The sequence below is a fragment of the Filicampus tigris genome, chromosome 7, assembly GCF_054856515.1.
Source record: "Filicampus tigris isolate MCC_2025a chromosome 7, RoL_Ftig_1.0, whole genome shotgun sequence".
Classification (NCBI taxonomy): Eukaryota; Metazoa; Chordata; class Actinopteri; order Syngnathiformes; family Syngnathidae; genus Filicampus; species Filicampus tigris.
In genome coordinates, this window is record NC_141223.1 from 6,994,722 (window position 1) to 7,019,192 (window position 24,471).

Genomic DNA, 24,471 nt, shown 5'->3' on the forward strand with positions numbered 1-24,471 from the left:
AAAAGGGGATCCGAGAAAAAATCCAAACAAACCCACGCCGAGAAACTGGCACCATGAGGTCCAAAGGCAGGGCACGGAAACTGGCCACAAGTAGGTGCAACATCCCTTTTTTTCTACTTTTAAAACATGTCATCTGATCTGACCAGCGTTCTTATCAATATCTTGAGATTTAATTTCTTCCCGAGAGAGTTCGGACATCTATTAAATCATACAGAAATTGAGGTACCGTGGGATTTAAGGGGTTGGAAATCCAGGGGTCTAATATTGGAACGCTGTCACGCGGAAAGTCTGGAGTAAAAAGTTGAGCGAGAAGCGATGGTGGAACTTTGCAAGTCCTGGACGTGCAAGCTGCATGTAGTGGGCGCTCTCGTGTAACCCACTGGAGCTGAAAAATCCCCCGTGCGTGGGCAGTTTCATTGCACGCACACTGGTGCACAGTGCTGCTTTTGGCTGCAGGTCACTTCGCAAGACTTGGGAGCTGCGTGGAGAGTAACTGGCAGAAATAAGCAAGATATTAAGATTATTTTTGTGTGTGTGTGTGTGTGTGGGGGGGGGGGGGGGTAGTGCTGTAGGCATGGTAAATGATCTTGTAACAACTATGGGTCTTGTTTGTGATCATGCATGTGAAAGTTTCGAGGTCTTATCCGGGAGTAATGTGAAATGTTAAATTGTATGAAACGAATTTGTTGTTTAATGTCTTGAGTTGCACGGATAAGAAGTCGTTTACTTTTGATGTCGCGGACTTGTGCAGAATGCGCGTTTTGAATACATTATTGTGGAATGACAATAATTCGATACATCCCAATTGTTAATTTCATTCAATAGAATAGGCCAGTGATTTGTAACGCTCCTGACATTAAATCTGAATTTATGCAGTGTGACGATTGATAGTAATATTTATGCATTGAGTTGCTCCAATAAATCATCATTGATCTTTTCTCCCAGCTGTTAAATATAATTTATTTAATTTTTCGCCAAACTTGATAACTTTTTCAGAATAACCTTTTAATTTATATCTTACTACAGTCTCCAGGCAACATCATTTATGTTTATATTAACAAACTTGATATTGTGTAATTTGGGGAAAGTCAGTCGGTTCAATAAATAATGAAATAAAAGTGTAACGTATTTTTCTGTACTTGTGTATTTGCTTCTCCGGAAGAAAAAAAACAACTACATTTGCAAAATACAACGTGTGTCTAAAACGAAAGTGTGACATTCAAGATCAAGGAATAAGTGGAGCTAAATCATTTATTGTGCAACAAAGACAAACTATATTTAAGTTATCTTTTAAAATAAATACACAATATTATAAATTCACCTCCGGACAATCCTCAATATTCATTTCGCAGCATCCTTTGACATGTTTAATAGCAGACATTTTCCCAATATTATACCAAATAATAAATCCACTCATAGAGAGTGGCGTCAGAAATGTCACCCATGAACTCTGTAGGGAAACGTCTGCTTGGATTTAAAAGCGTCTAATTTATGAGATTTACATTCTCTGGAATCACAATGGGAGAATGTTGTGCATCCCCAGAGGAGCGGGCCCGCAGTGGCCCCTATAGCCAGGTCTGCGCAATGTCAACAGTGAATATTTAAATTCCCAGGCCTCTCATATAAGGCGCTGCTGGTAAATGCGTTCAGTGTGTGTTAAAACGGCCATGTAGGGTTGTGTGTTTAACGGAGGAGGTGGTAAACGTAAGAGAGATTGATGGAGGCTGACTGATGAGTGCGCGCGTCCAGATGGAATGTGGTGTGCCACAAAAACGTGCCTCTGGTTTCCAATTAAATATAGCCAAAATCTGCAGGCCGCACCCCGCAGTGACTTGTGGGCAAGAGAAGATGGAGAAAGTAGCTAAGTGGAGATCCACTTCCCATATAGTGACAACAAACACACACACCGCGTATTAATTAAGGAGTAGTTTTGTTTTTTTTTGTATATTGATGATGAACGTGACGTATATTTTGAACGCGGTGAATGGCAACAAGTTGCAGCTCCAATTACAATACTTTTCGTTACATCCGTTCCAACACACGCGCATCTTCAGGAATGCGGGCATTCAGACGCGCGACAGTGTTCAGCGTTTGGGGTGTTTGCTACTATCAGGTCCGTCTGTCAACGTCTCTCGTCCGCGCGGTTCACAAGTGCGTGCGTCGTCCCTCTCGTGCTGTGCAATGGGCCGTGCATCTCCCTCATTAAAATGCTTAATAGATGGGCCCATTTAAAAGGTGAGGGGGGAGCGGAAGTGAAATAGAGAGCTCATTTAACAGGCCTTGCTGTCCCCAAGCGGCGCTGTGCGTGTGTGTGTGTGTGTGTGTGTGTGCGCGCGCGCGAGCTGTGCCTGCATGGTGCCAATAAAGCTTCAAATGCTTATTGTTCTCATGCGCCACTATAGCGGGTCAACAATCACTGGATCCTACGATCGTTATTTTAAACTTGATATTAAGCAAGTAATTAGTCATGCAGTGAATGAGTGAGCAATTGTTTTCTTTCCTTGCTACTTATACCACATGCATGGCGTCCCTCAGCAAACGAAGGTGGCGTCAGTGTTTCAAATACAGTGGTGCTTTGACTTACAAGTATTCGTTATAGGTGACCAAGCTCGCAGCTCAATTTACTCATCTCAAATAAATTGTCCCCATTAGAATGAGATAAAATGCGATTTCTCTTTTTTTTGTTGTTGTTGTTGTTGTTGTTGTTTTGTTTTAAGAAAATAGCACAGCGGTGCAAAATATGAATATATAAACATACCCCCCCACAAAAAAGGGAATATTGAGGAATAAACTGGTGTAAGATCAAAAGTCACGCATTCCCATTCGTGCCTTCATGTGTCCATTTTAAGGGGCGTGGCCTGGCGAGTGGTGGCAGGACCTGGAATCAATAGAGTTGGCCATACTCATTATGTCAGTGCATGTGAGCTTCTGCTCCTTGCAAGTGTATTCATTTTGCTTTTCTGTGTTTGACACTTTAAACAGTTAAATTAGTGGCTGAACGTGCAACGGCGACTTTTTTTTTTTTTAGCGTAACACATGTTAAGAATGTTGTAAAACAACACCTCCCTGACACTCATCTACTGTATTGTTATAAAGACAATTTGTATGGTCTGTTTATTGTATTTGGCCTACATGTGTGTCATTTATCATCACGCCGTCTGTCTGACATGCCACCTCGTCCTCTGGGTTTCATTCTCCCTCTTTCAGAAACGGAATATCTGATGTTAATGAGTTATTTCAGTGTATCAACAGGGAAGTAAAGAGGTCAGGGGTTTGTTTACAATGGTGTCCCGTTTGAATGGAAGTCCTTGTCCTATAGTCAACTCTGAGGGTAGCTTTTGGCCCTCTTAAAGTCTTTCTCTCAGGCGAGAAGGCAAGGGCCCATAGTTATGTCACTGTGTACTGCATCTATCAGAAGTGTACATCAATCTGTATGTTAAAGTGGCGTGTTTTTGTTGTTGTTTGGGGGGTGGTATGTTTCAATAACCCAGACAAGGCAGTGTGGGAACACCAAGCGATGGATGGTGGGAGGGGCAGTCACATGTCAAGCCTGGGAACCACTTTGTGTTTATCATTGGGAAATTGTACCAGCACAGAACAATGAGTGAGCATTACTCCTTCTAAATAAAAAAAGAAGTCGATTCTGCTTTTGTGTGCCTCCTAAAGGTCACAGAGGTAAAGATAGGGAGTCCATACAAAAGCTTGCAGTCTGTCTGCACTCCCAGTCTAGCCCAATACGGTGCCAAGGCTGAAGTCATTATCAGCAGTAAAGATAAGTTTACAGTGCAGTCATCAAACACTTGATGCTCAACCATTTTCTCATCACAAATTGCCCGGCATTTTTGCTGATTTGAAATGTGTTCGCCCCTGACATCGGTTTGATGAGTTACAATATCGAAAGACTGCAAAAGATGTTGCAGTCTGCCGAGTTCATTGACGAGGCCGTGTGAAGTTAGCACTCATTGACTTGTCGAAACATTTTATACATACATCGCTTGGAGAAGATGGCAAGGACAGCGCTTGACATGACATGCGAAGGAAGCGTGAACGTTGAGATGACTTTTTCTGAGGTTTATAATGTTAATCAACAGCATCCCTGCTGGTTGCATGCGAGTAGTGCACTCCATTTTGCTCCCAATTGCTTCAAGGCTAAACCATTAATGTCGCAACTCCTTAATTATAAACGATGAATACATTGATTAATGATGCCCATCCTCTGAATGGCCTGTGTCCTTATAAGGCACAACCTTGTCTTACAAGTTTAATATGTTCCGTGGCTAAGCTCATAACTGAATTTACTCGTCACTGAAATGAATTGGAATCCCATTAATCTGTTTCGTCCCCCACAAAAAAAAAACACAACTTATTGTTGTTGCATGTCTTTAATGAAGAAAATATCATTGTAAAATATGAATACAACAATATCATGGAAGCGAATGTAAATAAATAAACTTGTTTTATAAAGTGTAATTAAACCAAAAGCCTCACACACACTGTAGTATTCTTGTGTTGATGTGTGCGTTGATGTGTGTGTTGATGAAAGGGCGTGGCTTAGTGGGTGACATTGGGAGCTCTGACTGACTTGATACCTGGTTAGTTCAGTGTTTGCATAACATTCTCCTTGCGAGTGTTTTCATTTTATATTTTGTCCCGTTGAATTAACGACTTAAAGTGCATCAGTGACCGTTGCTTTTCTTTTTTTTTTCCCACTTCACTTGAGCAGCGGTGTATCTGAAGCTTGCTCATAATTCAAAATTTGACTCGCATGCACACAAAGCAAAAAATTGCAAGTGACGGCTCGTAACTCGGGAAAACCTCAGAAGTTGGGGCACTTCTAAATCAAGGTAGCACTCTATATGGAATTGGAGGGTATTTAGAGAGAAAACACACACTCAATCATTTTGGTGAATGAGCTTATTGAGCACTCCTTCAATTAATATATGGTAATTATGAAATGCCTATATGCCCACTGGCCAGTCGGACCTCGTCTTGTATCCAACTACGTTTCATCACCTTGAGGATATTCACTTCCTATCTTTAATTTCAGTGTTGTACGAGATACCTTGTTTTGTGTGTGTGTGTGTGTGTGTGTTTCACTTGGCAGCTAGTTTGAACTTTCTGTCATGAACGTGTTAGCCATCCCATGCAAAAGACAGTGCGGTAATTTGTGGAAAGGTAGACATTTGAAAAAAACTTGACATTTGCTTCATGAAAAGAATTACAACAATCTGCGCCAGCTTTCTATCCACATTAGAAAATATGGGCAAAATGTGTGTTTTTGTGGCGAGTTCAAACACTTTGTTTTTATGATCGTGGAGTGTTGCTTAAGAATGTGATATGCTCAGAGTTTGCATGGCACACTGAGAATTGCTGCATTTAACTTTTTTAGGATATCCAACTCACTTTTGAGATTATTTTATATCATCTTGTGCTCTTTCCTGCATCGTAATATACTGTACTTAACTCAAAAGTGGTCTGGTTGCTCTTTCTGACAAGACTCAGCTCATATTGACCCAGATCAAAGTGGCATTTTCCAGAAAAGCACGGATACCCTTCATTTGTTTAGTCACACTTACCCCTCTAGTATTAAACTCATAAGAGGAAGTCAACCCCCCTAAAATATTTGGAATGATATGTTCTATACGCCTTCACTCGTGTAAACATCGCATTCTGATTAATATTGCGTTTGTGGAATATGAGTTAAGCAGGAAAATCCACCCGTTTTTGGCCATCTCAGGGGGCGGCCATGTTGTCACCTCTGTTGACTGTTTACTGAAGCTGAGCCATGATTGGTCGTTATCTGAGCCCTGAGCAACTGTGATGTCATTTTCAGTCGACAGAAGTGACAAAATGGCCGCCCCTTGAGATGGTTAAAAACGGCTGGATTTTGCTGCTTAACTCATATTCCAGAAACAAAACATCAATTAGGATGTCGTGTTTCAACTACTGGGCCTGCATAGAACAAATCATTGTCAATAACATTTTTAGGTCTTAAGTGTTACTTAAAGACTGTACTGTGGCCCTTACAAGTGTATTTATCAGAAAAAAATATGCCCAGATGCCTCTATCAACTTTGTTAAATCTTAGTACTGTATTGTTTGTTTAATTGAGTAGCACGCGTTTGCCTGTAGACCTTGCCAAGCATTTCATTCCTTTCATTGAGTGGTGACAGAAAGAATGGGCCCTTTCCTCATTATTCACTTGGAAAGGGAACATTCCCATAAACAGGAATCATCCAACAATTGCTTTACCAACGTGGTGATAACAGCATGTTCCAGTGCTGCTTGGGGATCTCCCTGCGTCGATCTTCCTGGCCTGACGCCTAAAATAAGTAAGTGAGTGAGTGACTTAAGAGTGGGAGTGGGAGCTGGATGGCTCTGATTAAGAGGGGCCAAATTGGGCTTCAAGATGCGCTGTTTTATTCGTAGCTGACTTCAGTGAGTGCGTCCATGTGTTTGTGTGATTACTGTACACATTTCAGTTGCGACATGCTCAATCTACTCATAAAACTCATTAAGAAATGACCCCTCACCCCTACAAGACAGGAGCAGTGAGGGGAGGAGATTTGATCAAAGCTCGGTCCTTCCTGTTGACATCTGGACTGGGCTGCAGCATATGCACGCACCTGATGGGATGTGATAGCAACTGTCTGGCAGCCACTGAAACACTAATGCAGTCATAGTGGCAGTGGGAAATGTTGTCTTTCTGGGGTTGTTTATTTATTCAGTTGCAGATGGGCGGAGAGGTCTATCGTGGGGAGGCCTTTATTTGTACAAACACATTGTTGGAATAATATTAAACAATCCTACCTGTTGATTACAGTTGATGCAAAATGAAATTGAAAGTGTGCAACAAAATGACTTTATAGGGAAATGTAGCGAGAGCACGTCTAATTACTGGAGGACATCATCATCGTAAAAAAATCAGTAAAACCATCTTTGATACTGTTACAGTTTGGTGGTCTCAGGCTGATTCATCTGAGAGGCTGTTTACGTGCATCGGTAGGGGCTGCTGTTTTGCATAGCAACTGAGTCATGGGCTCAGCAGTGAGCTATTTTAAGGTGCCATGATGGATATTGACTTTTAAAATGTGTGGAAACAAATAAATTATTATCTGGAGTACCTGCCATCAGGTTTGAAGTTACAGTAAACAGTGTTTTTGGATATATGGTCATTGCATGCACCATATACAGCACATGCATCTGCACTTATTGACAAGTGGATGAAGTGTAGTGACGCAGTCTAAATTGTCCATAGCTGTCCATGATGGAGGCTGCAGCTCACCCGCGACCCTGAAGAAAAAGTGGGAAAGAAAAGGGATGGATGCCTCCATGAGTGAAAATGCTTTTTATTGTCTTTACGGATGCTATTTTTTTTTTTTTTTCATGCACCCCGGGGAACCTCATCCACAAGTCGAAGCCGGTTGCCTCGTTTAACTTCCTAGCTCAGCCCCCAGTTGTCATGGCAACGCAATCTGTACTTGCCATTGGCCCAGATGTATATGGGGTGGGTTGAACTGTCTCACTTGCATGAGATCAGGCTAACATCAAAAAGTTAAGAAATCAAATGTGTAAATGTTACTATAATGTTTTATCCTTGGAGTACTGTATAAAGAATTCATTTACGGATGAAAATATCCGTTGCAAAAAAAAAAAAAAAGCCACAAACTCATGCTCAGAGTTAATCCTTCATTTAAACTCTTGAAGTGTTGTATGACATTTTGAAAGAATTGAACAACTTTAGCAGCAATCAACTCAAGAGGGTCCACTTCATGTCTCAGGTGCAATTTGAGAACACTCCACGCAATCCAGTATTGGGGGTTCAGTGATGGAAAATATGCATACTTTTGATACTATCAAGAGTATGTTATCAAAATATACATCCATACATGTCCGCTGATAGTGTAGTGGTACACACGCCTGAGTTGTGTGCAGGCAGCGTGGGATCGATTCCCGCTCAGTGACAGTGTCTATGTGTGCCCTGTGACTGGCTGGCGACCAGTTCGGGGTGTAGTCTGCCTTCGCCCATTGACGGCTGGGATAGGCTCCAGCAACTCCCCGCGACCCTATATAGGATAAGCGGTTTGGAAGATGACATGACATGACATGACATCCATACATACCACTCTTTGGCAGCTGTCCATCGGGTTTTCAATTGAAGTGGTATGGATAAGTGCAGAAGGGTAGAATTACTGCAGTCCGTTGATTGTCAAAAGTAAACATCAGTCATTCACAATCTGTGAAAATAATGAAATGTGGCTGCCTAAGCCAGTCCTTAAATTAAGCTTGTCTTATTTGCCAACCAACAAACACATAGCAAGAAGAAAGAAAGCACATTCCTCTCCTTTGTTGAATTTAATAGGTTACTACCCATGTCAATCCGGTGAAAATGTTCACTGTTTCTTCTGAAACAAACCTCGTAATTGTCACTTCCCCACTAGAGGGTCATGCACTAGTGATGTTCATCACACCGCGCCTCCCATAAATCCCTTGTTATAGAAAAGAAGACCCAAGTTCTTATCCTTATGGGGTCTCTTTTGATAATGTACAGTAGATGTAGGTCTGCGCTCACGCAAAAGTCTTCTTGGTCAACCAAGGTCACAGCAGAGGAAAGAATGTGGCTGAGGAAAGGAATGCAAGGCTGATTAGCGCTTCTTACCTGTAAGTGAACTAGACGTGCCGGCATGTGATGAGACCGAGGAAACAAGGGAACAATAGGACAGTAGAGATTCCTTTCCACACTGCATTCCAGCGATCCTGCAGCCAGGGCCCCCCACTCAGAGCTTTGATGAACCCTTCTCACAGCTTCCTGGGATTGTCGCTCGTCCGCAAACACAAAAACATAAAGCGGCTGGTGAGCAGGGCCCTCCTCAGGATGTCCTGTTTTGATTAGTCTTAGCATCCTAAAAGCACCATAGAAATATTATTCTAACAAGGAGAGAAGCGTAGCCGTGACACATCCACATCTTTCCACTCTGTGACCCCAGGGGTCAGATGCACTACATGAGCCAGAAATCAAAGAGGTGCTCCTCACCCAGTGATCCGACCGAGGAAATCGTGAGGAAAACAAGGCGATAAAACGATAGCGAGAGCTTTCAGGTCCTGTCAACAGGTGGAAGTTTGTCGGGCCAACACTTTCTAAACACAGTGCCTGTTAATGACTGACACGTTGTCACAGATGAGGCTGTTATCTCAATATGTTCCCCATGAATCTTTTTTTTTATCATTTATTTTCGCAAAGTTTGATATTCACACACAAAAAAAAAGTCAAAAGTAACCTAATTTGGGGCAAAAAGGGACCAACCTGCTACTTGGGTTATTTTTGACCCAACTGTTTTTAGAGTGTGGCATCTCCATCAGGTTTCTGGAATGTGTTCCGTCCATCCACCCATCCATCCATGCCTTTCACATTGTTTTCTATGATTATTTTTCCCTTCATCATAAACATGAAAGAATTTATGAGGGGGGGGGGACAAAACCAAATAACACATGCTCTGCATCAAAGTTCTGTCTTTAAAAAGATAATGCTGCTCCGTTTTCTTGTGGTCACGATCAGTCATTTGTCATTACTATGGTGGTTGTACTTTAGTGCACCACATCCTAATCTTGCACTCTAAAAACAGTCAGGCTAAAAGTAGCACAAATTTGGGTCAAAAATGGACTGATCCAATACTTGGGTCAATTTGACCCAAGTTTTTGTTTTATGCAAAAACAACGCAAAAATGGGTCGTTTTGTACAAAATAACCCCAGAAATTGGTTTGTTTTGTGCAAAATAAGCGCAAGAAAGTGGGTCAAATTGACCCAATTAGTGGATCGGTCTATTTTTGCTCCCAAATTGTGTTATTTTTAACCCAACTGTTTTTAGAGTGTAAGTCTTTCTATATTTGGTCTATCTTATTCAGCAACACGAGGGGCACGAGGCAAAATTTTAGAAACGCGAATAAAGTATATGTCGGGTCCAGTTGTGACTCGCGCTATCCTCTTTCAGCAGTCAACTACATCATTGCTGTCTCCTGTGGAATCAGGAAGCAGTGAAGCATCGCAGCACAGTTTGCTGTTTTGGTGGAGCCTGAGGGCTTTAGTTTGACAGGAGGGCACCACTTTGTTCACCTCAGTATCCAGAAGGGACCCCTTGGGGCTGAGGCCCGGGATGTCTTTGTCAGGGCTGTGGCAGGACCAGGGCAATGGGGGGGTCCTCACTGCTCACTGGGTCAGTGGACAAGCTAATCGATTTTATCTCCGTTTCACACACGCCGCCAAACCCCCACTGGTCTGATATTCACATGTTCAGAGGATTATGCTCCTTCCATCTCCATCTCTTTTTCTCCCACCACATTTTTTTGTCGTTTTCATCTATGATTCCTGCATACTGTTTTGTCGGCACCTCTTTCACCGAAACCCCCGCTTCTTGCCAGCTCTTTTTCACCCCCTTAGGAGGGAAACATTTAAATTTAGTCTCAATGTTGGTCTCAACATTGGCACGCCCCATGAGTGAGACTAAGCGAGCAAGTGGAGGGACTCTTGTTTTCTTGACCATTGCTCAAGATGAGGCGTTGGAACAAGGGAATGAAAGCTTTGGGAAAGGTCTGGAAACTTCACATTCGTCAGTGTAAGGAGATACTGCGCTGACAGTTAGCAGACAGCCAGCCAAGTACAACACAGGATGGCCATGTCGGTCCAACAGACAGACACAGTGAGACCAGACCAAACAGCCCTCTCATCTCATTTTAGAACATGTTAGCATTTAAGCCCTCTGGCTGTCTTGCAAACAGAGTAAGTGAAGGATTATGGGTTACGGTAAGAACTAATTCAGCTGTCAGTTTTAGCCAAGGGGAAACAAGTACCGAATAAAGCTTGTAGTAACTTGAGTTACAGCCAGTACAGCTCAGATCTCCACCAAGGCCATCCAATCCGAAACGTGTCTCGTTGCTGTTTGATTAAAAAATCCTTCTGTTTTGGTCAATAATATTCCCCTTCCATCTTGTAGGTATGCATAGTACACATAGCAAAACAAAATCGCCAACTGTCATATACAGCAGGCATGGCCACAATGCACGTGGACTGTCCCTGAAAATAAGACTATGGAAAACGATAGGCAGTGGTGCATATAAGAGGTGCATAGGTGCACTTGCACTTAAAAAAACTTTTGGCAAATTTGGCAAATTAGACACACAATTCCACCATCCATTCCTTTTCTGTAGTGCGTGTCCTCGATAGGGTCACCGGTAAGCCAGAGCCTATTAGAACAGACTTTAGGTGAGAGGCGGGGTGCACCCTGGATTGGTTGGCAGCCAATCCCAGTTAGTCGAGAGTACACACAGTTCTGTTCTGTAAATGTGAGCTGCAGAGCAATAATATGATGTGATGACAGGCATAGCATTTAGATGTTAACCCAAAAAACCTCACTGACATCAGCACCAACTTTCAGAGGGCAGGAGTGAAGGGTGAAGGGATCACGAAGTAGCTCATGTTAGCAGAAGATGCAAATCACTTCCTAGCAAGAAGAATAAAAAGGCTAAACTAGAATTTGCTAAATGGAAAGAGATGAGGATATCATGGGGAAAAAAAAAGATGGAATGCTGATTTCGTGTCTCATAGCTATCTTTTGATGTAAAACCCAAATATCTTTTCTACAGCAATTGTTTCATTACTTTTGGAGGGAGTTTATCTTTTCTGGGTATGATACGTGTAATTTACTCTGTCATAGTCTGTAGTGCGGATTATGTTAGGGTCCAATACGCATATTTTCGCTGTCCTGTGAAAAACACTTACCAGTATGTCCAATTTGAAAAAAAAAAAAAAAAATCATGATAATGCGATGTCCATTCACGTAAAAATAAGAAAATTGTAAAAGAAAATGCACATGGTTTTTCACAGGACAGCGACAATATGAAATAGTTAAACTATGATACGAGTAATTTGACACACAACTTTATGTCCTTCAGATGATATGTAATTCGTTTGAACATGAGCCACCCTAAACTCATTTGTAGTATTTGAATGAATTAAGGAATTAGGTGAGCCCTTGAAGTTCTTCCCCTTTACATTTCTTCATGTGTTCATTAATATTTCACATTTGAATTGTACGTCTACTTTTTTCCCCCGCTCTGTTCTTTCCCTTTTGCTCAGTGCAGCCAATCCATGACCATAGCCCATCAATCAGCCACTGTGGCCAAAATGCATGCATACCTTCAGAGGTAGTAATACATATATAAGAAAAGATTTATCTGCACCCATAAACACATGGCTTACGCATGCAATATGTATCCATATTTTCAAGGCATTTTGGTTTTCACATATGCAGTATAATATAATCATATACAGTATATAATTTAAGCACTCTTACCTGAGCTGAGCAGGGATGTGGCACATCATCATACACTGAGGAATACATTGGCCTGTCAATAGGATGATACCCTTAATGTACTTCTTTGTGCACTTGACTTTTACAGCTTTGGAAAATACACATTTAAAATACAAATAGTTACATTGGAGTCCTATAATTAGCTCTATGGAATACGTCTGTTTGGGAAAGTGTGATGTTTGGCTGGGCACCGTCAGGTGGGGCATTGCAGGTATGACTTTCTTTCTAGCCAACCATTAATCGCTGACATGTGACAGTTCAATCTAAAAGGGGTCGAGTGGTGCAGCCGCCTGGTTAGCATGGCAGATCATTCTCCGGCTTGGAAGCAGCCAGTTGCATCAACAATCAGTGACAAAAGATGCATAGGGGGGACGGCAAAGTATAAAGGAGAATCCGAGGGTTGGGAAAGATAGATGGTAAGAGAATCAGTGGAGCTCGGGATGAAAAGTTACGAGGGGAAAAGTATGGTATCATTGGCAGGAAGGCCATTCAGCGACGGAAAGGCCAGTTATTAACCTGTGGTGTGAGTGACTTACTGTCATCCATAAAGAAATATTCGGGGTTATTTTCATATAAGTTGATATTAATGGTAAAGACACTTGTAAAAAATGAAAACGTTTTTTCCAATATAGCATTTTTTGCGTAGCCGTGATTTTATATGGGTAAATGTCTCCCATGCCGAGACAACTATGCTTAAAGTTATTGAGGATTAAAACTTTTAAGACATAATAGTAAAGACGATCAAGGGATAAATACACAATTTTCTTGGCAGTTCAATGAAACTGATTTCCTAAAATTGTGCAGGAAAAAAAATCATAAACAATGGTAACTTTTATTTATGAAGAACATTATTCAAAAATAAAACAAAATCAGCAGCAGACTTAAAGGCTAATGTTATAGATTGTTGTTGAAACTTGACAGTATTATACTTTGAACAGTGATGAAGTCATTGTATAACTAAGGCATGCAAACTAGAAATACTTTGATTAAAGATCACGAATCCTTTAGACTATATGAAGTTCTGCATCAATGGTATCCCGACTCAAATTCTGGCACAACTTTGTTGATAGAACCCATTGACAGCAAATGATGGTGACTCACTGAAAGACAATTCATAGTAAACCAATAAGTTCATAATGGGTAAGTCATGCAGCTAGTTGCACAACTTACATATTGTCGCTGTCTTGTGAAAAACACGTATGTCCAATTTTGTCAATATTTTAAATGTTCACGTTAATGGGATGTCTGTAGCGTGGAAACCACATTCACAAAGAAAATGGGCAGACGTGTTTTCACAGGGCAGCAACGATATGCTGGCGTTCAAACTTTGCAAATCAAAGTGCATAAATGATCCTAACTAATCCAAAAAAACATTACACTCTTGTCTTTCTACAATCGTAATAATGGTGTACTGGCTCAGCCAAACAACTGTCAATAACTCGAATGCTGTACTCATATCAGTAAACACAATTGATATCAGATTTTTGAGATTTTGGTGTGCTACGTTTTCACTTTCATTGATCAAATTCATTACTGACCCATGTAGACAACCCTGAGAAAACATATTCATACGATGACATGGTTACATATTTATTCTTGTATTAAAGAAGATATTTAATGTACAAATACGAGGACAATTGAATGCTTTGACACTTTTTCAATTTTATGTCATAGGGTTGGGAGTAGTTGTAATAAAAGACAAAAAATATCAAAGAAAACATGAAAAACAGCAGAAAGCTCCTGATACCGTCTGTGGTACTATTGGAATGACTACCCACATAGGAGTTCATCAGTATTTACCCAACCCCAAGAAGAAAAACAATCTTTCTTGAGCGGCAATGATTCCATACGTTTTCAAACATTAATCATATTTCAGTGAATGTTATTTTCACCTTCCCACTGATGGTTTTCCTCTGAGCCTTTTTGCAAATGTTGATGAAAGAACAAATTGACATGGTGGGTGACAGTCTTTGGCCCGAGCGCTGGTAAAACAACAGAGAGGTCTCTCTTTTCTCCTGAGAGGCCAAGAATAGCAGAAACAGTCGTTTATCCTGTGCTATCTCTCATAGATTCAGATGAACACAAATACATACCTCCCAAAAAGACAGGCACGCATACTTTTGCAGGCTATCCCATCATGAAGGCCACTGAGTGATGATGAGTCATCGCGGAAGGGTTGCCCTTTGACACCGTCTTGTCTGTATGCATCATTCTCTGGCCGAATAACAGTCCCTAAAGTCAAGTCTCTGTCTTTTTGCATGTCTGCCAGGCAGTCAGGTTGTTGGTTTGTCTTTTTCTCGGCCCTCATCACATTCACACACCACTTCATCACAGTCATCCCAGTCTCTGTTTGTTTGAATAACAAGAAACAAGGGAAATGTCTCGTTTTCTCATCGGCAAATGTTTCAATGTAATCTTTTTTTCTGAAGTATGAATTCCATGGTGACAAGTAAGCACAAATTTCATTGGAACATTAACTTCTCGTTGTGGGTTTCAACATGACTAGTATAAATGGTAGTCATGAGTGTGAGCAAATAAAGATCACGTGCAAGGTTCCACAAGGGTCCATTCTTGGACCACTTTTTTTTTTATATCTACATGCTGACCATTGCTCGGTTTATGGAGTATCACAACATCTCTTATCATACTTGTGCAAGTGAGATGCATCTTTACATTTCAGCATCATCACATGACTATAGTCCTTTATTTTCAAGTAAGTACGTGTTTTCATCAAATCAGTGAGTGGATGCACCAGAATTTTTCTCCAGCTCAATACAAAAAAGACAGAAATGATTGTTTTTGGCCCTAAAAATGAAAGATCCCAGATCAGCGCTCACCTTAACACTGTCATTGAAAGCTAAAATATCAAGCCAGAAATCTTGGTGTAATTATTGACCCAGACCTGAATTTTTACACCCACTTAAAAGCATTACAAAATCTGCCTATTACCACCTGAAAAACATATATGAATTGAAGGGTTTTCTGTCTCAACCAGACACAGAAAAACCTATTTCCAGTAGGCTAGATTACTGCAATGGTGTCTTTACAGGTCTTCATTAAAAAAAATCAAATCGGGCAGATGCAGCTGATCCAAAATGCTGCCGCCAGAGTCCTTATATAAAAATGATGGGGCACAAGACACTTTGTATGGAACCTCATCAAATCATAAATTTGCGATTCCACTTGTTGCTCTTGCTGTCAGAACTAGCCTACTGGCCCATATAAAATGGCACATATCTGTCACGCCTACTAGGATGCTTGATTGACCTGAATGAATGTTGGCACTGCCTTGGGGCAACAGTAACAGGAATTCAGAATGATTCACACAAAGTTTGTTCATCAAAAATACATAATTTCATAATATTTATTTCACAGTTAAATCACTGTTCTGTATTGAATATTTAAAAAAAGGTAAACGAAAGATAAACAACACCATCTGCTGGATTTGGTGAAGCTTTGTCCTCCTGCCCCAATTCAGTCACCACCGGCTGTACTGCACTGTATGTATTCATTCATTCCAAACACACACGTCTGTGTTTGGTTTGGCATGCAGCACAATGTGAATTGGATTGATTGTAATAAAATGTGTTGTTGCATTCAAGTGACCCCCCCCCTCCCCACTCACCTATTATTTTTATTTGCGAATGTGCAGAGTTTTTGATAATCCCCAAATGCACTGTGGATCAGAGCAGAAAACATAATCTGAGGTGTCACTTTAAATTTCTGCACACAGTCTTCTCTTCTTCATTGCCGCTCTGTTAAAACACAACCAGCACTATGCTGAGTGACGCTAATATAATTGTCGTGTGCTCCAGCTTTTGATCCTCGTCTTAACAAATGGAATTTGTTTGGCCTGATTTGATCATTTGATCCGGGATAGATTTGTGTAGGCCGGGGCATATACAATGAGGTAAAATGTTTTGTGCCAGAGCGAGAGGAAACTCTATTAGAGGTGTCTTGGACTGCGGGCCCCGCCGTCTCTGATGAAATGTTTCTGGGGTGTTAATGCAATTCTGATTTTGCTTTGCTTGGAGACTTGTTACCTCTGGGGTTTGAAAGCTGGCTCAGCAAAGCAGAAAAACAAAGTCTGGATCTAAACTCTGTAATTAGAACAGTGGAAACTTTGAAGGGCACTTTCTGATGTGACATAGTAATCTTCCTTGGGACACCATAGAAAGATGCTTTGTAATTTTGTTAATGTTCTTGTGGAATAAAGATTGGTGTTTACACAATGTATCCAACTTTTAGAGTGTTGTTGCCGAACTTTTCTAATTTTAGTCACCATGCATTACAGCCTGTTCTGAGAGAAACGGGAAATGGATACCAAACAAAAGAGGTGCTCTGTAATTTGTAGAAAACATATGTGCCGTTCATTTGGAGTTAATTAATATCAATTTGTGATTTAATAAATTGTTTATATCTGGAATATCACTAGGGTTTGCACATGTACAGTAAGCAGGTATCAAGTATCTCAGTTATTCAGAACTATCATCCATCAAAAGAACATTTTCCATGTTTTGAAACTTTGACAGCAACAATAGAGTATGCAATGTTGTAATGACACATTACCGTCCAACACTGTCATCAACACGAAGCCAGTCACTCTTCACAAGTTTACCAAGGTATGATGCTCTATCGCTGAAGAAGAGACTGGGAATTGCTCCAAGAATGAGGCCCAACTGGCTCAAAAGACATTTAAAAAAAATAAAATTCAGCTTCTCAACAGTATTAATGAGAGCTGCACAAGCTACAAATTGGCAGATTACAATTTCAAGGTCCTGGAACCGGTTTGGAAATAACACAATGATAGCTAATGAGATACTGTAGATTGAGTTGAAAATCTCCATGCTGTAAGGACGGAACAGAAACAACGGAAGCACTTATACTTTGTGGTGTGTTGCCCGTGGAGACAGGACATCACATCTACCTAAATCTAAAGAAGATCACAGTAAGCACAGTGGGAGGGGGAAAAATTAGGAGCCACATTGAATCCGAAGAAGAATTTGTCAAGAGACTTTTCCCAGAGCTTAGGAAACAATGTCACAATGTCTTTTGCAACAATGTACACAGAAACTGCAAAAATGTCAAACCAAGAAACTCCTCCAACAGAACATGTCACAGCTAAGAAACTCCAGAGGTTCCTCAGATACGGACCTGATCAAATAGGTGCTGATCAATACAATATGAGCCTGCAAAGGCATGCGAGTTCTCCATGGCAGGAAGCAGAAGTGGGCATTTTACTAAATTTTGCTGCTCCATCACTTGTCATCTGTCAGTGGCCAAGGGTACCCGTCCGTCATTTGCAAGTCCGGCATGTTTCGTGATGAACTGAATTGTAATCGTCAGTCCGCCATTCAAGTCCGTCAGTTAATCCATCAGAAGTCCGTTGATCCGTCAGTCGGTCCCCCAATAAAACATCAGAAAAACGGACCAGTGATGGTCACTGACGGACAAGTCAATGACGATTATAATGAATAACCACTTCCGTCATTTGTCAGTCCATTATTTTTAAAAGGCGTCCTGTCATTTTTTCAATCAAGTCAGTAAAAACGGACATCCATTACTGACGTAGTGACGGACCGGTCCGTCAGTCTGACGGAATGCCCACCTCTGGCAGGAAGATCCTTTCACTTTGAGCCATTAAAAAGAGCTCCAACCGGAGAGAAACAAATCACTATGAGATGCATTCAGGGATCACCAATATATGGTAAAACACCTTCAATGAGCTATGGATTTGAATAATCATATTGACATATACTAGGAACAGGATTTTTTTTTTCAGAATAAATGTTGCAAACTTAATGTAGTATTGAAAGAAAAAGTAAAAGACCCTGGTTCATGACAATGGTCCAAGTCCTTTCCAACTTTTCATGCAATACCCCCATCCTATTATAACCCTGTTCATTCGGCATTCTTTTGTTGATGACTACTGTATTACTGGGTTAGTTTAAAGGAAAAAAGCAAACGCCACAGTTGTCCTCAGATTTATACCAGAGTGAAAGCAAATCTGTCCCAGCCAAACAAGTGACCCATTACAGCCCCATGGGGGTTCTGAGACACAGGGTCATGCTAGCTGTCACATCGTCAGCTAGCCCAGAGCCCCGGCAGATCAAATACAGGTATGATTTATGTCCGCTGTCGCAGTCTGCTCACAGTAGGTTCTCTTACATTGAAACTGTTGGCAAAACCAATGGCAGTGGCAATTTGTCTCCTTACATGTGTAGGAGGTAAGGGTCAAAGGGCACTGAAATGAAAATGACCAGACCTGACTTAATTGTTGTATCTATTGGTGGGTTGAGACAGAATGTCTGTCTGAAGGTCTATCTGTCTATTTGTCCATCTGTCTGACTTCTGTCCTGGCGCCGTGTTGTGTGTCATTGGGTCGAGACCCTCTGGCTGCACACAGCCATTATGGGCACTGATCTGATCCAGCAGGAGCGCAGGGTTCACTGAGGGGATCTCTCAAGGCCAGATAGTATCATTATCACAACACACAGCCTGGGGGAACTTCGTCAACGGCCCTTCATTACGTTCGCCTTTTTTTTTAAAAACATAATGTCAGTTCATCGTGTTCCTGTATTTGCTTTTTACATGGAAATAAATTCTAAAAAAAAAAATACATAAAAATGCGCAATGGTATGAAAGACCAGTACATCTGACAAGGTTAAGCCAGTAAATGGTGTTGAGAATGGCTTCCTGAGCGTGATTACATTTATCATGTATAATTAGGAAGTTCTGTTCTGTCTACACATGATGACCCTTGACCTTGAGTGTGACACTTTTAAGCTGCTATTGCCAGACACTCACATATGATGTCCAGGTCATGGTACCCTAAAACGACTGGTTTCCGCTCCTTCGTTGGAAGCTTTTTAATGTTAGGTCAGACAGAAAAAGTACACTATTTTGTTCAATAGAGGTAAAAGTGACAATAATACAAGAACGACTGGCGTAGTTGCTAATACAATGGGCCTAAATTCATGTCCTTATTCATACACATGTAATTATTTCAATTTTTTGAAATGATTTCCCTTTCTGCCCCTAATCATCCTCAACTCCTCCATATTACTCTGTCATTTTTTCTTGCTCTTTCTTTTCGCTCATACCCTTTTTGTGTTATAATTCCCACCTATTATTTCTGTCCCGAGCCCTCATTAGTCATGTCGCTGTCAGCCGCCAGCTGCAGACACACAAGCTCATATACACAACCACACATCTTCCTGCACATGCACAGGTATGGAAGTCATCAAGACAAGGTCAGAGGTCTGCCTCATTACCCAACTCCAGCGAAAACTTTTGGTGTGTTTTATGCAGTGCTATCAGACAGGGTGGGTGGGGGAGGGAATAAGGAAAAGAAAATAAGGTCTAGCTAAACGGGAGAGTCTGAAGAAAAGATTGTTTTCTTATAAGAGAGACTGCATGAGTAGTGTAGAAGAGCAACCAGCTCAGTTATCACTCTGTCTGCTCATCGAGTCTTGAGAAGTAGATCAAAATCACCAAGTCAACAGATTTGTTGGACAAGTAGAGAGTAGGTACTGGTATTGATAGCGATAATCTCACGTAGAATATTTCATGATTTGGAATGTTCTTTAGCATCGGCTCCATTTTTCGCAGCGCTATCTGTCAAAACAAAAGTCAAATGTTAAAAACCCATTTCCATCGTCATTTTGACATTTTGAATTGAATATTGAAAATCGCTGAAAATCACTATCTGACTGATAATAGGCGATAATACAAAGAAATCTTGTCCAAACCCTTGTAGATGAATTATATTCTGAGGTTCGTAGATTATTAGTCTCACAGCCATCACCTCAAATTTATCTTGCATCATATGTGACCGGTGTTTCCTGACACATCTATAAATGAAGTTATGAAGTGCAGCCAAACAGAAGTCCATTGATTCAATCCTGTGCTACTCTCCTGCACATGCTCCTTGGACACTTTTTTGTGTCGGTCTTTCTCTTTGTGTAACTGAAAAGAGAAAACAAGCACATGCAGTCAGAGGATTCTGCACAGTCGATAGGATGCTGGTATGTGACTAAATGCAAACCAGCAATACATGAGTATGTTCAAGTTCAGATGGGGCGGGGGGGTCAGTAGTGTGCATGCGTGTGTATGTGTGTTCGCAAAAAGTCAGCTGGGAGCAGTCAGGGGGACAGTGATGATGTGGACTGACGGGGGACATAAACACTCAGTAGAATAGTGAAGGGCCCCATTGTCTCTATAGCTGCCACGTCACTCATTCTCTGTAATGAAATGATCTGTTTCTCTATGTTCGTCTAATTGCCCAATCAGTCTCCAGGCTGGGAGCAGCCTGTCATATGTCCGTCTTAATCCTGAACAAAACGTGTTTTCCTCCACATCGTTTAACTTTTTGGGGCACTCGGTATGGATTCGCTTTTCCGAAATTTACACCAGGGATGCGTAATTTAGTTTTTGCCAGTCATTTTTACCTGAGTGTTTTTTTCTGTGGGTGTGTGTGCGTGTGTGTGTGTGTGTGTGTGCGCATTAGTGCCCATTAGTTGAAACACGGCATTCTGATTAATACTGTGTTTGTGGAATCCACCCGTTTTTAGCCATCTCTGGGGGCTGGGATGACAAAATGGCCGCCCCATGAGATGGCTAAAAACGGGTTGATTTTGCTGCTTAATTCATATTTCATTGTAATCACATTGCGTTGTTTCAACTATATCTGCCTGCATAGAACATATTCTTGAAAAAAATACGCTTGGGTTGACTTTCTCTTTGACTTTATTTATTTATTTTTTACTGTGAGTCTCATCCTGTAGTATTAAGTACAACTGAACAACTAATACTATAATACAATTATATATTGTATTATTGTCTATGTCACATGTTTAGTTTAACATGGGATTAATTTAACATGTTGATTATTATTGTTATTTTATTGTATGATTGGGCAGTCAAAAAGTAATGAGTGCAATTTAATATAACCTTTTAATTAGGTTTTCTTTCTTTTTCCAGGAATGCTTACAGGTTTTAGTTTAAATACGTGTTTTTATTTTTATTTTTATTTTTTGAAGTTTTTTTTATTTATTTATTGTTTTTCGCCTGCCCTTTTCCAGTCAACCATTCTAGAAATAATTCATTGTTCGATCCCTGTCAGAAGCAGACAGCTGGTATTGAATTTCTTGCTTTGGACTTTTTCAAACCTAAACATTAGAAACTGTTCTCTGTGTGATACAGTGCGGTTCTACACCATTGCAAACGCTCATCTTAATAATAATCACACATCCTAATGACAACCCCTGTGTATCTTTTTCCTTTATGACCCAGCTCACTCATATGCTTAATATCGTGGCCGATGAGTGCGACAAATAAGAGCGACGTCACATAGCCAGTAGCCAATTTATTTGTTAACAATTGTAGTGTTGCAGAACAAACAATGGATTTATTATCTTGAGAGCTCAAGGTGTGTGGAGGATGTGAGGGTGGAGGTGTCGGAGACAGTGATGAGGTGTGTGAGATCAAATGGAGGGAAGTTGGAGACGGAGGGAAGCATGAAAAGGGTGAGGTGCTGAGGACATGCTAGATGTGCTTTTCAGGATTTGTGTCTACACTTTGTTTGTGTTCAGGCTCAAATGTCTGCCCATTTATTTTTACACCTGTACTTCTTATTGATAATTGAATGGAAGTGCTTCTCTTTTTTTTGGCTATGCTCTTATAAGTTTTTTTTTTTTTTTTCTCAAACATATCAGATACAATTTCAGATGAATATTTTCAAAAGATCAAATGAAGGACAATTTGCATTAAGGAAACATTTTATACAAAAGCCACAGTCGCAGAGAGAGTCGCAGTTACTAACGCGCGTCTACAGATTGTGACAAATTACATAATCATGTTGTTTTTATGTGATTGACAGTTCAATCAAACATTTAAGTAGCCTTAAGGCCATTCTACTTGAAGGACATGCTTCTGTAGCTTGGCCTCCCGTTCACACACGCAATCACACACACGCACACACCACCACGCACATGCGTAGCTGAGGTTTGGATGTTTATACACTGGTGAGGCAAACAAACCAATCTTAAGTGTGAAACGATTCTAAAATAATCTAAATATCCACAGTCCTCTTGGCAAATTGAAACACTTTTCCCTCGCTTGTATAATTTGTTAGTGCTGATAATGAAAATATACTTAGCATACTTGCCCCATTCATAAGAACTTCTTCAATCTGATGCACACATGAGTAGAAACGGGAAGTAAGAAAGACACTCAGCTGTGATAACAATAGAAATAATTGTTCTTAGCCTAATTAAGTTTTGTGCATACGCTGAGCTTATAGCAATACATTTTCTATTGTTTACATGGGTCTCAGGGTGGAGCAAATGTTTTTTTTTTTTCGAGTTGAAAAGCTTTGGAAAACCCCGCTCGAGACAAATATATGTATATTTTTTCAATCGAACATATATAATTCATTAAGTCAACAAAACATCCGCAACGTCACAGTGGCTACAGTCTATCGTGAAATCAAAACAAATCATATTGTTCGGACCTTTGCTTTGACTGCCTAACTTTTCCCTCTCGCTCGGTTGTGCCTTAGCGTTTGTATAAATACATCATAGAAAGCCACACAATAGTCGAGGAGGGATAGATGTCAGTGGTCAGTGTAGATAAGAATGACAAAGCTCTGCACTAAGCCACATCACCAGCAGGCTTCTCACCTGCCTGTCCATCACGCGGGTGCACTCAACCATCACTGAGAGATTGTGTGTGCCCATGCGTGTGCGCATGCGTGTGATTGATGCTTTTTGCCTTGCGCCAACTCTACGCCCACGTCACCCCCTTCTTGTCGCACCTCAGTCGGGACTGTCACGGAAACATGAGGCTTTTGGAGATAGCAGCCGCTGTCCTGGCCAGCCCACGGCTCGCACTGTCTCTTTTTCTCCTGCTTGAGCCCAGTCACTTACTGCTGTGGGAAAAGCAGAGGAGATGAGGCCTTAAAAACAGATCATTGTCCGCCTCCTAGATTAAAGCCAGAGAATGTGAGCATTGTCCACTGAATGGCTAAACCTTCCTGCTGTCACTCAAATGCTGCTCTGAGCGCTACTTCATGTCTAAGAGGCTTATCTGCAGTGAAAGGCCCCTAGCTGCTCTGGGGAGAGAGGACGTAATGAAGCGTGTTTTTTTTTCTCTCTCTCTGTAGGGAGAAACCTGCTGCTGAGTTTGGTAGTAAGACCGGGGAGGGCGTTGGGGGTGTCAGGGGGTGGATGCGGTCGGTGGGACAGCTGCCGCAGCCCTCCGCCGCCACTCCCTTTTAGCCCAACAGCTCCTTCTAACTGCCCTTCTCGAAGGAATTGTCATTCATCTAGTCTCACATGAGAGCCGGCGCAGCATACGGGCCCGAACACGGTGCCATTCTGATGGGGGTAGCCGGGTGGGTGCTGGAGGCCACGGGACGTTGGGTCGGGTATCCAGGGACATGGCTGTTGTACACGCTCAGCCGTGAGGGGATGATCAGGAGGCCGCCGATGTGCTCCTTGCTTTGTGCCGCGCTGATTGAGAAGGGGAAAGTTTAAGTGGCGCTCTCATTGAGAGCTGAGCGATGGCCATGCTGGGAGTGTTTGCAGAGCTCCGAGGCCTCGCGGCCGTTTGGTGCTTATTGTAGACATGTATGTAATTATAGCAAGGCCAAGTGCGGAGGCGAGAGCTGTTGTTTTGTTTGATTTTTGATAGTCAGGAGGGTTATGCAAAAACGACTTTTCAATTGATGGTGTAGGAATACATTGATTGTGATCTACTTGCTCATTTTTTTCAGAGTGCATGCTGCTGATGTGTGAAACCTCCACTCAGTCAGACACTTATCACATGACAGATTTCAGGTTCCGAGCACGCACATTATGATTCCTTGTCGGACTGTGCAATTAATCGAAATTCAATTACAATTATTATTACACTCCACAATTACAACATTTTGATAATCATAAAAAAAAAAACGATTATTAACATGCATTTATATCAAACGTACATGTTTGTTTACACAAGAAAATCATACTTGAATTCATACCTTTATTATTTGATAATACCTCATTTTATACATTTCGTTTGGTCCAAAGGAAGTGACATAGTTAGTGTTTCAAAGACATGTA

At 41.2% G+C, this 24,471-nt stretch overlaps 1 protein-coding gene across 1 annotated transcript in view; it reads left to right on the forward strand.

Moving 5' to 3' along the window:
• The window catches only part of mecom (MDS1 and EVI1 complex locus), a 140,165-nt gene continuing 115,694 nt past the window's right edge, over positions 1–24,471 (forward strand). Inside the window, exon 1 of the mRNA XM_086036368.1 lies at positions 1–90. Coding sequence (XP_085892494.1) covers positions 54–90 — 37 coding nt within the window. The 5' untranslated portion in view covers positions 1–53. The remainder of the gene's footprint in view (positions 91–24,471) is intronic.